Genomic DNA, 12,013 nt, shown 5'->3' on the forward strand with positions numbered 1-12,013 from the left:
GCCCAAGAGCAAGGAGTCGCCTTAATGCTGGCAGACGTTTAGGCTAACCAGAGCCTGGGTTTACTAGTTTATTTCCAACTATCGAACTATAATTTGAAAAACTAAAGACGAACTTTTTTTTATTCCTATTCTCAACCTGTTCCTGGACTGATTGTTGTTATTGAGTGACTGGATAATGTGCTCCTCCAGTAAGCCCAGGGTAGGTGGTGGGGTGGTGCTGGTGCGGCGGTTGGTGAAGGCTCCGCCGGACAGCGACATGTTCCAGGCGGCCACCTCGGGGGACCGTGACTGGCTGCGACTCAGCCTGAAGCGGGCGCTGTCCCCAACGCAGCTCGACAAACAGGTGAATCAAGCACTGTGTTGACGGCTTGACTCGATGTCAATTCAATAACCCCATCTCTTGAAGTGCTAGTCATTTGTTTATATTTATGCATTCCAACATGTTATCTGTGGCTGTACTGACCTGCTGAGTGTCTGTGTCTGTCTGAGCGTGTGTCCATCCGTCTGCACTTGTGTGCCCTTTTGTGCCTGTCTGAGTACACAGTGCTCGCCTGCATACCTATATGTACACACACACACTCACTAGGGTCTGACGGTGCTCCACGTGGCTGGCCTACACGGGCAGTTGGAGTGTATGAAGCTGCTGTTGGCATCCCAAGTGGTGGACATAAACGCCAGCTGCCCCCTGGGCCGCAGACCCATCCACATGGTCCTCACTGCCAAGAGCAGACCCCACTCCCATGCCTGCCTCACCTACCTACTGGAGCATGGAGCCCTGCCAAACGTGTACGACATCATCTCTTGCTCTGACAACATTATCCCAATGTCTATAATGAGCGTTACCTTTATAATGACGACGATGGTGATAATGACAGTGAAGATGAAGAAGGTGGTAATGATGTACTTTAAGAGAGTCGTGTATTGGTTCATTTCCAGAGCCACTGACACAGGGTTGACGCCCCTCCACCTGGCTGCCACCGAGGGCCTGTGGGAGTGTACCAAGAGTCTAGTGCAGGCGGGGGCAGACACTGGTGCACGAGACAACCGAGGACACACACCTCTGGAACTGGCACGCATCTGGTGCCACAGAAGGATCGCCAGGTGTGTGTATGTGTGTGTGAGAGAGAGCGAGAGAGAAAGAAAGACAGAAATAGAGGTATAGAGAAAGAGATGTGTGTGTGTGTTTGTTTGACAGGTTTGGTGTAGTAGTAGGGGTAACAAGTTGTGTACTTACCAGTTAATACACCCATGTCAGAGAGATATTCATAGATCAGCTGAGGGGTGAGTGGCGCCTAGGAGTGGCGCCACCTATCAGATGACAATTAGTTTACTCCGCTTATTTCTTAACAGAAGTGACACTTTACTTGACTGTATGTGTGACTGACTGTGGCCAGGTTTCTGAAGGACTCTATGTGGCAGAACGAGAAGAAAAGAGAGATGGAGAGGCGCAAGGCGCTGCAGAACCTTCGGCGGGACCTGTTCAACATGCACAGGAGGGCCGAGAACATAGAGAAGGTTTGTCTACTCTACTGTGTGGAAAAACACAATGCAGTTATTATTACTGTTAAAATTTTACTGATAGGAAGTTACTCATGAGTTACATAGATCTAATACTGTCATCAATGTTAAAATGTTCAAACGCTTGAATTTAATCAAAAAGGAATCATTACTTTTTCCCTAACGATTGTTACCTGGTTCTCCTCCGTGTCCATGTTTCTATGGTGACCTCCCTCAGGTGGGGAGACAGAAGTTGATGGAAGAGAAGGTCACGGCATGGGCCGATAAGAAAGGCCTTCCCCTCCTCTGGGCCCAGCCTATGGCCACATGGAACCAGGCTCACGCCCACTGCCTCTCCCCAGACCAGAGGCCACAAAGCCAGAGGACCAAGGTCTGCCACAGGCAGTGTCCAGGGGCCCCTCCTCGGGAGGCCTGGAACATCTCCCCCAACCCCTCCAAACCCCCGCCGGCCTCTGTCTCCCGGCCCCAGGGGGTGCGTCTGAGCAGCCAGCCCGAGAGGTCCCCTCCAGAGCCCGACCTGAGGCGCAGCATAACTCTCTGCAGGGCCCGTGGGGATGGACGTCCCCAGTACACTGCCAAGTGGGACGGGTCACCCCAGTCGGTCCCCAACCTGCCCTGGGATGTCCTTCAGAGGGGGCTGTTCTCTGCTGCCTTCCCATCAAGGATTGCCTCGCCCAACCACTTCCAGCCCAACCATGTGCTGGATCTGCCGCGCCTCGGCTGCTCCCCAGGACCCAACACCTCTCCCTGGACAGAGGTGGCCATGCACCTGGCTGAGGAGCTGGAGCCTGGCCACTACTGACTGGATGGAGAGGTAGAAGTTGCCCCTAACCAATGATCCAGTCAGATTTCTTTCATCCCTCTAAGTGTTAAGGTTAGAATGGCAGGTAGGGTAATCTGATCCTTGATCTGTGGTTGGGGGCAACTTCTACTTTAAGGAGTGGTGGAGATCCACTTTCTCCCAGTCGTACTCTACTGTAATGGAGAGACACTGTACTGACTCTACTGTCACCAAGCATCACAGGTGATTGGACAGTGGTGTTCTGAAAAACATAGATTTTGCATATCAGGAGTATTTTTATTATTAAAAGGTGTGATATTTGAGAAACATTACTGGTGTCATTAATACTGTATATTCTTGTCCAATAAACATTGTCAAGAGATTATGAAAGGCGTACAAGGATTGTTTGGCAATGTCAGAGCTAACTCCCGAAAATGGTTACAAATGGGTATTGTAATTAGTCATATACTATCTATGTATGTTGTTGAATACAGGAGAAATAAGGACTACCCTGTAACTTTCCACTCTGGGCTTGCTGTCCCAATTAAGTGCTTTCGTGTCATTATAGGGCTCCCCCATCCCAATGTCAAACTGGCTATGCATACATAAGTGGAACAGCAGCTGAGTTCACCAGTCTCCAGCTACTTCTCTGTGGTTGGAGCTCCTCGGTCTCCTGCGCGAAGGTAAGGGAGGGGTGACACAGGGCTGAGACAACAGTAACCTGGGTCACTTGTCACAATTGGGGGCCTGCTGTCTTGATGACACTCCCTCAGGGTCTAGTCTGGGTCTGCAGGTGAGAGCTTGTCAAAAGAAGGTAAGGGGGTGGAGGTGGGAGTTGTGGTTTTGTCCGCTTACTTTGTCATCATAACGCTCACACTTCCTGAGAATCACTTCACACCCCAGCAATGGCATGTCCTGACCTCTGCTCAACCTTTCGCCCCCCCAACTGCCGCTAGCCCCAGAACATACACGTATAGTGAAAGCACACAATCAATATAGAGTACTTTGCAAAAGCAGGGTCATGTTCAGTTCAGTAGTGGGAGATCAATTTTTTGGAACGGAGAAATTACTAAACATAAGTCCAATAACAACGCTTATTTTCTGTTAGAAGTGTTTAAACAATTCATACCCAGTGAACGCAACCCAGGAAAGTAATTCCACATAACCGTTCACATATTGAGTCTCACACCAGGTTAACAGAAAGGTTGCTTGTTCAAATCCCTAAGCTGACTAGGTGAAAAATCTGTCGATGTGCCCTTGAGCAAGGCACTTAACCCTAGTTGCTCCCTAGTAATTCGCTCTGGATAAGAGAGTCTGATAAATTACTTAAATGTAAAATGTTAACTGCCTCACCGCCAATCATTGATTAAGTCTGACAGTGGGGTCCGGAATTATTGGATCCCTTGTTAAAGATTAGCAAAAAAAAAAGTGTATAAAATATACTGTAAATTAGTTATTTAACCTTTAACTAGGCCAGTCAGTTAAGATCAAATTCTTATTTTACAATGACGGCCGACCCCCTAACCCAGACGATACTGGGTCAATTGTGCGCTGCCCTATGGGACTACCGATCACGGCTGGTTGTGATACAGGATCGAACCAGGGTCTGTAGTGACATCTCTACAGTAGCACTGAGATGCAGTGCCTTAGACCGCTGCGCCACTCGGGAGGCTATTACAACTAATACAATTGCTCAGAGAAAGAGATTTTGTTTAACAAGTTAAATCAACACCACAAATATAGGGGTCAAAATGATTGGATCCTGTTTCCAATACCCTAGCACGCTCCCCTTGCGAGGATAACGACACTGAGCCTTTTTCTAAAATGTTTTATGAGATTGGATAGCACATCGGAATGGATCTTAGACCATTCTTCCATTCATAATCTTTCCAGATCCTTCCCCGTAGGGATGATTGTTCTTTCGAAGGCCAAACCCACCGCTGGTGGGCGTGTCCAAAGAGCTCTATTTTTTATGTCATATGACCATAGCACAGGTTCAAATTCAAGTGCCAACGTTGTTTAGTAAACTCCAAATCGTTGCTATGGTCAGATGACATGAAAATACATACTCAAAACACATCATGCCTACTGTAAAATATGGTGGTGGATCTTTGATGTTATGGGGCTATTTCCACTGGTCTTGGGGCCCTAGTTAAGGACATCATAAACTTGACCAAGTATCAGGACATTTTAGCCAAAAACCTGTTTGCCTCTGCCAGGAGGCTGAAACTTGGCAGCAAGTTAATCTTCCAGCAACACAATAACCCCAAGCTCACATCAAAATCCAAAGAAATTGTTAATTGACCACAAAAAAAACCGATAATTTTTCAATGTACCCCATACTAGATCTTTGTACCCCATTGAAAACTTGTGGTTTGAATTGGAGTGTAGTCCTTAAGCGCAGACAAAAGAGGTCCAAGGATCTGGAAAGATTCTATATAGAGTAATGGTCTAAGATCCCTCCCAATGCGTTCTCCAATTTCATAAAACATTTAGAAAAAGTCTGTGCCATTATCCTCGCAAAGGACGAGGTTGCTGGAGTATTGAAAGCAGGGCGTGCAATAATTGTGATTATTTTTTTGTTACTTGTCAAACAATGAGACCACATCATCTAGTATAAACACATTATTTTAGCTCAGTATTAGTATTTTTTACTTTAGTTTTTGTTGCTCATCTTTATCAAGGGATCCAATAATTCCATACCCCAGCGAAAATACCATTTATCTTCCACACAGTCAGTGATGAGTCTCACACCATATAACTGCCTCTTTAATAGCAATGCTACACATCACTTTCGCAGTTTCTCTCGCCAAACTTACCCGATTCACCCATAACAAGCGTACAAAAATGATTGCACGTCAACTACCTTATCACAGATTCATAAGTATTCGTGGGCATGTTAGTTTGTTTCTGGTTTTTTTTAATCAATTGACATACAAAAGAAAAATCAGCTTTCTTTTTCTTCTTTTGAATGGCTCAAGAGAATGAGCAGTTTGAGAGCCATGGAGTCATTGATGATTGTTGAACGGTACAAAAGAAAAACTCATTTGTTCCTATGCGGCCACGTACAAACATTGGCTTAGTAGGCGACCCCATACTAGTAGGGAGTTAGCGACCCAGCACACAACACAAGGGCTGCTTCCCAAAATGGTACCCTATTCCCTTCATAGGGCACTATTTTTTTTACCAGGGCCCATGGGACTCTGCACCATGTAGGGAATAGGGTGACCTTTGGGACGCAAACAAGTGATCCGGTCTAGGCCTCGTTTCACGCCAACCCTGTTGCCCTCTTCCCCCCTTCAACCTGCCCTCCACCTCCAACTGACTAAAACCCAGAGGGGACAACATGAACTTGTCCAATAAGAAACACTGGTTTTAGTTGTTTTTTTTAACAGAACAGAATAGTCTGATGCAGAAGAGAGCCTATTTGAGACACCTACTGTAGCTGGAGAACAGGAGCCAGGGAGGCATTCAGTTCTTTGTTTGCAGTCACCATCATCACAGACAACCATGGATACCCTATTCACTATATGGTGCACTATATAGGCAACAGAGTGCCATTTCAGATGCAGACAGCGCTAGAGGGAGAAAGAGAGCGACTATGAGAGATGTACAAGTTCTGTAAACACACTGCTGCTAGTCCGTCGCAATAACGGGAAGCTCTCGTCTGCTCTGGTACGATGAGCTCTTCTTCCACCTCTCCTTTCGTCCCTTCCCAAATATACCCTTGTACCCCTACCACCCCCCAACCCCCCCCCCCCCGAGTAGAGCCTCAGTACATCTTCTGTCGACTAGGCAACACTGCCTCCTTGAGGAAAGAGAAGATGAGCAGGATGCCAGACCTCTTGCCCCTCTTGCCCTTGGTGAAGTAATTTGAGACCACGTCATCTAGAGAAGGAAAGAGAGGAGAAAAATAAAGTTGAAATGTGTTGAATTTATCTAACCAGATAAGTTGTTGAGAAAGAGAGTTAAATCATTTTTAGTAAAAGAACCTGGTTGGCTAAGAGGTGAACAACTGGGGGGGAATGGTACCTGAACGTGCTATATCTGGGTGGGGTCCAGCAGGGAGAAAACAACATTCAACGGAACTAGTTATATGGGGGAAAACGTACTTTCCTGGTAAACGTTTTCCATTGTAATTAAGTGTGTGCCCTACTGAACAGGACTAGGTATCCGTATCATAAGGCTCTGGTCAAAAGCAGTGCACTACACAGGAAATTGGGTGTCATTTCAGACTTCGCCTTAAGAGCTCACCTCCTTGCTGCACGGTGGACGGAAGCACGTTCTCCCCCGCCGATAGCGACACAAAGAAGGAGAAGGGGATGATCCACAGGCAGATGGTGAAGTACGCCAGGACCTTCAGGGAGAAGAAGATATGGAGTTGAGGAGAAACGGAGGTGAAGAGAGGAGCTACAGGGACAGGAGTGATTCCTGACAAGGAAATACTCAGCCTTTAGAGTTTACGACTAGGGCTCAGAGTTTTTCCTGATCATAGCGAAACATATAGCCTATGACTACTAGGTCCTAATCAGCAGACGGCTGTTCTGTAAACACCGGCCTGAGAGGCTTTGTATGAAGGGCAAAAGAAAAAGCAGTGACTTTGTCACGTACAACAGAATCAGTGTTCAGAGAAAACAATGATAAATCCTCGGGTCCTCGGTCTTTGAATATTAACTTCATTCAGTTTAAATATTCCCATTACACATCGCAACTGTCTTTGCCCTAGGTGAGGTATTTGCAGGGTTGGGGAGTAACTGATTACAACAACAAAAAAATTGTCTTCTTATGAAGGGGAAAGTAATCCAAAAGTACCTGCAAGTAATCTGATTACGCTACTGAGTTGGTGTAATCCATAAATTATGTTACTGATCACAATTTTGGACAGGTAACTAGTAACTGTAATGATTACATTTGGAACGTAACCTACCCAACCCTGAGTATTTGAGCCATCACTCAGAGTTCCATTATGTCATTTGCTAAGTAAATAAAATATGATGTACCCTGCAATACTTTGCTCATAAGAGCTCAGGAGTAATCAACACAGATTAGGTTTACCTCAGAGGTGTGTGTGTGTGTGTGTGTGTGCGTCCTAGGCTTACCTCTGAGAAGGGGTAATACTCTTCAGCAAAGTACTGGAAAGCCATGTAGTGATTCAACACCACCAATACTGAGAAAAAGAGGGAGAGCGGGGGGAGAGAAAGACAAAGATGTAGGAGGGATGAAGTGTATTTTTTTTTAAATTACAGTGCATGCACCGATCAGTTCAATTAGGCCACATGACCAGGGAAGAAACTCCAGGCCCTGCATATTATCGATTGGGGTTTACATCTAGAAAAGCTATCGCCACTATACACTTGTTCCTGCCTCAGCTGCTGCCTGCCTCTGATGCTCACCACAGGAGAGAATGAAGTTGGGTGAGCTCAGCAGTATGTAAGGGAAGGTCTGCAGGAGGCCAAAGTACACCAGGTTGGTGAAGAGACCACAGCCCATCATCAGCCATGGGAAGCCCTCAAACAGGTATAGGCCCGTCAGAACACCTGTAGAGAACTAAAGTACAGTACACAGAGCAGGGGTGTTAGTAGTACTACTCCCCTCTGCGGTATAGGACGCATCTGAAATGCCACCCTATTCACCATATAGTGCAACATTTTTATTCATAGGCCTCTGGACATTGAATGCGGCCTAGGACATATGGGAATACTGGGTCACCTAACAAGTTAAAAAGGGGAGAAGGGGAGAGTTGTTCAGAAGAGATGAATGTACAGGTAGGTGACCAAGATATTTAGGCTGTAAGACTGATCGGTTACTGTAGAGAGGTAGTTTGAATGTGTACACTGTAGGCCGAAGTGTTCTGGGAAATGGTCGGTCAAATTCACTGTGTTAGATATCATCCAAGAGAAACTACTCACCAGTATCATGTACTTTATTATTCGACTAGTGGCAACTGTGTACTCTTCTATTAGTTCTGCCAAATAATACAGGCCAGCAGCTGGGGGGGGGAGGAGAGACGTACTAATAAATAAAATAAAAACAACCAACAAAATGCATTTACCAGCTTGTCCATAGACAGCACTGTGACATACAAGGGATGAGATCGATTGATGAATAAGTAAACAACATTCACGGCAGTAAACACACACAAACAAACACATACACAAGACCCAAAATAACCCCTGAAAAACTGAAGGTAGCCTAGACAGAATCAGACATTTACTAACATGCTTCCAGAAAAGGCTACTTGAGGCAAAAGCACTAAAACGAGTCAGAACAATTACGTCAAAGAGAAGGGGGTGACAGCACACACACACACACACACACACGGAGGATCTGCATCTCGTCACGTAAGGCAAAGTACTCCATGCCCACCCGGCCTTCTAAACACACAGAGTGCACTTTTGAACCCTATGCCCAAGTGCCGGTGAAACTCATAGCGAGGCATGACAGGCAGACATTTTTATTTATTTATTATCCCGCATCGGACAGCTCTCTCTCTTCGTTCTACCACCTCACTGCCTGCAGTGCCAACTCACTCACTGTTTGAACAAGAGATTCAAGAGCTGTTTTGACACACATTCGCATTAAATCCACATGGACTATATTCATTTACCGGTTATTGGTGATTACTACATCATGATGACATTAGTTGCTAAAATAGACATGCCGGACAATAAGTGACAGCTGTCCAATCAGATTGGATTTTAGGATAAAACTAAACAGCCTGTGACAAAAGTTCACTCACTCGACTTTCAAACTAGTATTATCTTCTAGGTTTACAGATGCGCATGCACTTAACACGTCAAAAATGTGTAGAATTTGTCAGCCCATCTGCACAGCTAAACCTACTAGCCCAGGAGACTGGTTTTAAACAAGGGCATAAGCCAGATGACTTCTACCCCATTCATTCATACACGCTAACTGCTTTAGCGCCTATTGACTAGGATTTGCCAGGGTGCTCAAGATTATCATGATACTTAGGTGCCGATGCGATATGTATTGCAATTCTCACTATTCTAAAAGGTATTGCGATCATCAAAAATAATATCCCGATATCTACCTATCGACTTTTTTCCCATATCACTAATATTGACAATAGTATCTTCCCGAAAGTTAAACACGCATCGGTTGCGGTACGGTTTTGGAAGCATAAGGAGTGTATCTTCATATCAGCGCAAAATACTTTTCTATTTAAATTAGTACACACCTTTATATGGTTAGGGTTCCCACACAGAGGGGAGTATTTGGCTGTTTTGGCTTCCAGAGCCAATTCGCCTTTAAACAAAGCAATGGTCCTTGGAATCAGAGTATGTGAGCGGAGCGGAGCAATCTCTGTCAGATTGGATGGGGAGGGTCGCTGCACAGCTATTTTCAGGTCTCTCCAGAGATGTTCAAACAGGTTCAAGTCTGGGCCACTCAAGGACATTCAGAGACTTGTCCCAAAGCCATTCCTGCGTTGTCTTGGCTGTGTGCTTAGGGTCGTTGTCCTGTTGGACCTTCACCCCAATCGGAGGTCCTGGGTAATCTGGGGCAGGTTTTCATCAAGAAGCTCTCTGTACTTTGCTCCGTTCAGCTTTTCCTCGATCCTGACTAGTCTCCCAGTCCCTGCCGCTGAAAAACATCCCCATAGCATGATGCTGCCACCACCATGCTTCACCGTAGAGATGGTGCCAGGTTTCCTCAAGACGTGACGCTTGGCATTCAGACAAAATAGTTCAATCTTGGTTTCATCAGACCAGAGAATCTTGTTTCTCATGATCTGAGAGTCCTTTAGGTGCCTTTTGGCCAACTCCAAGCGGGCTGTCATGTGCCTTTTACTGAGGAGTGGCTTCAGTCTGGCCACTCTACCTTAAAGGCCTGATAGGTGGAGTGCTGCAGAGATGCTTGTCCTTCTGGAAGGTTCTCCCATCTCCAAAGAGGAACTCTGGAGCTCTGTCAGAGTGACCATCGGGTTCTTGGTCACCTCCCTGACCAAGGCCCTTCTCCACAATTGCTCAATTTGGCCAGGCGGCCAGCTCTAGGAAGTCTTGGTGGTTCCAAACTTCTTCCATCTAAGAATGATGGTGGCCACTGTTATTGCAGGCCTTCAATTCTGAATAAATGTTTTGGTACCCTTCCCCAGAACACAATCCTGTGTCGGAACTCTACGAACAATTCCTTTGACCTCATGGCTGGGTTTTTGCTCTGACATGCACTGTCAATTGTGGGACCTTATATAGTGTGTGCCTTTCCAAATCATGTCCAATCAATTGAATTTACAACAAGTGGACTCAAATCAAGGACGATCAATGGAAATAGGATGTACCTGAGCTCAATTTCGAGTCTCATAGCAAAGGGGCTGATTACTTATGTAAATAAGATGGTTTATTTAATTAATTTGTAAACATTTCTAAAAACCCTGTTGTTTTCGCTTTGTCATTATGGTGTATTGTGTGTAGATTGATGAGGATCCCCCCCCATCCATTTTAGAATAAACCTGTAATGTAACAAAATGTGGAAATGCACTGTATATGCTCTTTAATACGACATGTAGCCTATTTGAAATGACGAAATCACATGGTTTGGTTTCAATACTTAAAAACGAAATGGTAGGTCCAGGTAGTCACACAAATAGATGAGTGTTGGCTAAATTGCGATTTCGATGAATGGAGCGGTGTGCAAGCGGGATTTACGACCACTCAGCTCCGCTGCTTGGAATATAGGCGTGACATTAGGGCAACCGTCGAACAGTTACGTGCCAGACATTTCTATCCACCTATTGCGTTATACGATTGGCTTTCCAATAACGTCAGTTTGCGATTTTTTAAATAGCAGTGTTGTGGTAAATATACTCGCTAACTAGTTAGTTACTAGTAGCCCCTTGCACAACAACCAGCAATAGGTATGGACCAGCAATAGGTAGTTAACATTGGGTAAGGTTTGTCACCAGTTGCAGGCTGGATGAAACGCCGCAGGTGAGCCAATATATTACTGTAGTGATTGGTTATTAACTTTGCACGTGAAAACAAGTAGATTTGCTTAACTCTCTTGGTTGGATTGTGAATCACAACTAACTTTAGCTACCCAGTTGGCTGTTAGCTCACACACTAGCTGTAGCTAGCTATGGGAATTTGCCACGCTACGTTATGTGCCTAGCATTGTTAACTACATTTCTACTATTATCCCAACTGGCAAGTTATTAAAGTTTATTCTGCCACATTGTTGATTGTCACTTTGCTTGCACCCCTGAGCCCAGGCCGAATTGGCATGCATCGATAGGCTGGGTGTGAAAGAAGGTAATGTGGCGATGCTAGCTACTGTAGCTAACAACTTCAAAAAGTAAACTCACCAATTGCTAGTGTGATGAAAGATATCTGTATCACCAACGACAGCCAACTTAGTAAATAAATAAACCACATCTCGTTTCATGTAAAACAACACACACATATATATATATATATTTAAAAACAAAAGTGACAGTAAGTGCTACGAAATAATTTAGCTAACTGGTGGTTGGTCAAAGTTCGCCCCACTGGCAGTCGGACATTGAGGAAAGCGCTGCAGTCTCCAGGATCCAGTGTGCCCCTGTGGCTACAGCGCCAGTTATGGTCGGAGGAACTCCAGCACATTTGGACAGAGGGGGAGCAGCCTGCGCTCTGTAGTTTACAGCTCGAGCTGGAATAAACGATCAGAAATGAATGTGCTGCTATTACCTTCAGGTCTTCCAGGTATGCTGTAAAT

At 45.3% G+C, this 12,013-nt stretch overlaps 2 protein-coding genes across 2 annotated transcripts; one reads left to right on the forward strand and one right to left on the reverse strand.

The window, feature by feature from the left end:
• Nucleotides 1–361: 361 nt before the first annotated feature.
• LOC139378891 (ankyrin repeat domain 53) lies at nt 362–6,046 on the forward strand. The gene is made up of 4 exons (XM_071121479.1): nt 362–786; nt 937–1,101; nt 1,395–1,515; nt 1,736–6,046. The coding sequence occupies exons 1-4, from the start codon at nt 635–637 to the stop codon at nt 2,318–2,320; spliced, it is 1,023 nt and encodes a 340-aa protein (XP_070977580.1). The 5' UTR covers nt 362–634; the 3' UTR covers nt 2,321–6,046.
• On the reverse strand, nt 6,038–11,848 carry LOC139378892 (testis expressed 261). The gene is made up of 6 exons (XM_071121480.1): nt 11,622–11,848; nt 8,209–8,288; nt 7,693–7,846; nt 7,399–7,466; nt 6,554–6,656; nt 6,038–6,187 (listed from the first exon to the last, which is right to left on the reverse strand). Exons 1-6 carry the CDS (start codon nt 11,689–11,691, stop codon nt 6,072–6,074), a joined length of 591 nt encoding a protein of 196 aa, XP_070977581.1. The 5' UTR covers nt 11,692–11,848; the 3' UTR covers nt 6,038–6,071.
• Nucleotides 11,849–12,013: the final 165 nt, after the last annotated feature.

Source organism: Oncorhynchus clarkii, chromosome 21 (genome assembly GCF_045791955.1).
Source record: "Oncorhynchus clarkii lewisi isolate Uvic-CL-2024 chromosome 21, UVic_Ocla_1.0, whole genome shotgun sequence".
Lineage (NCBI taxonomy): Eukaryota > Metazoa > Chordata > Actinopteri > Salmoniformes > Salmonidae > Oncorhynchus > Oncorhynchus clarkii.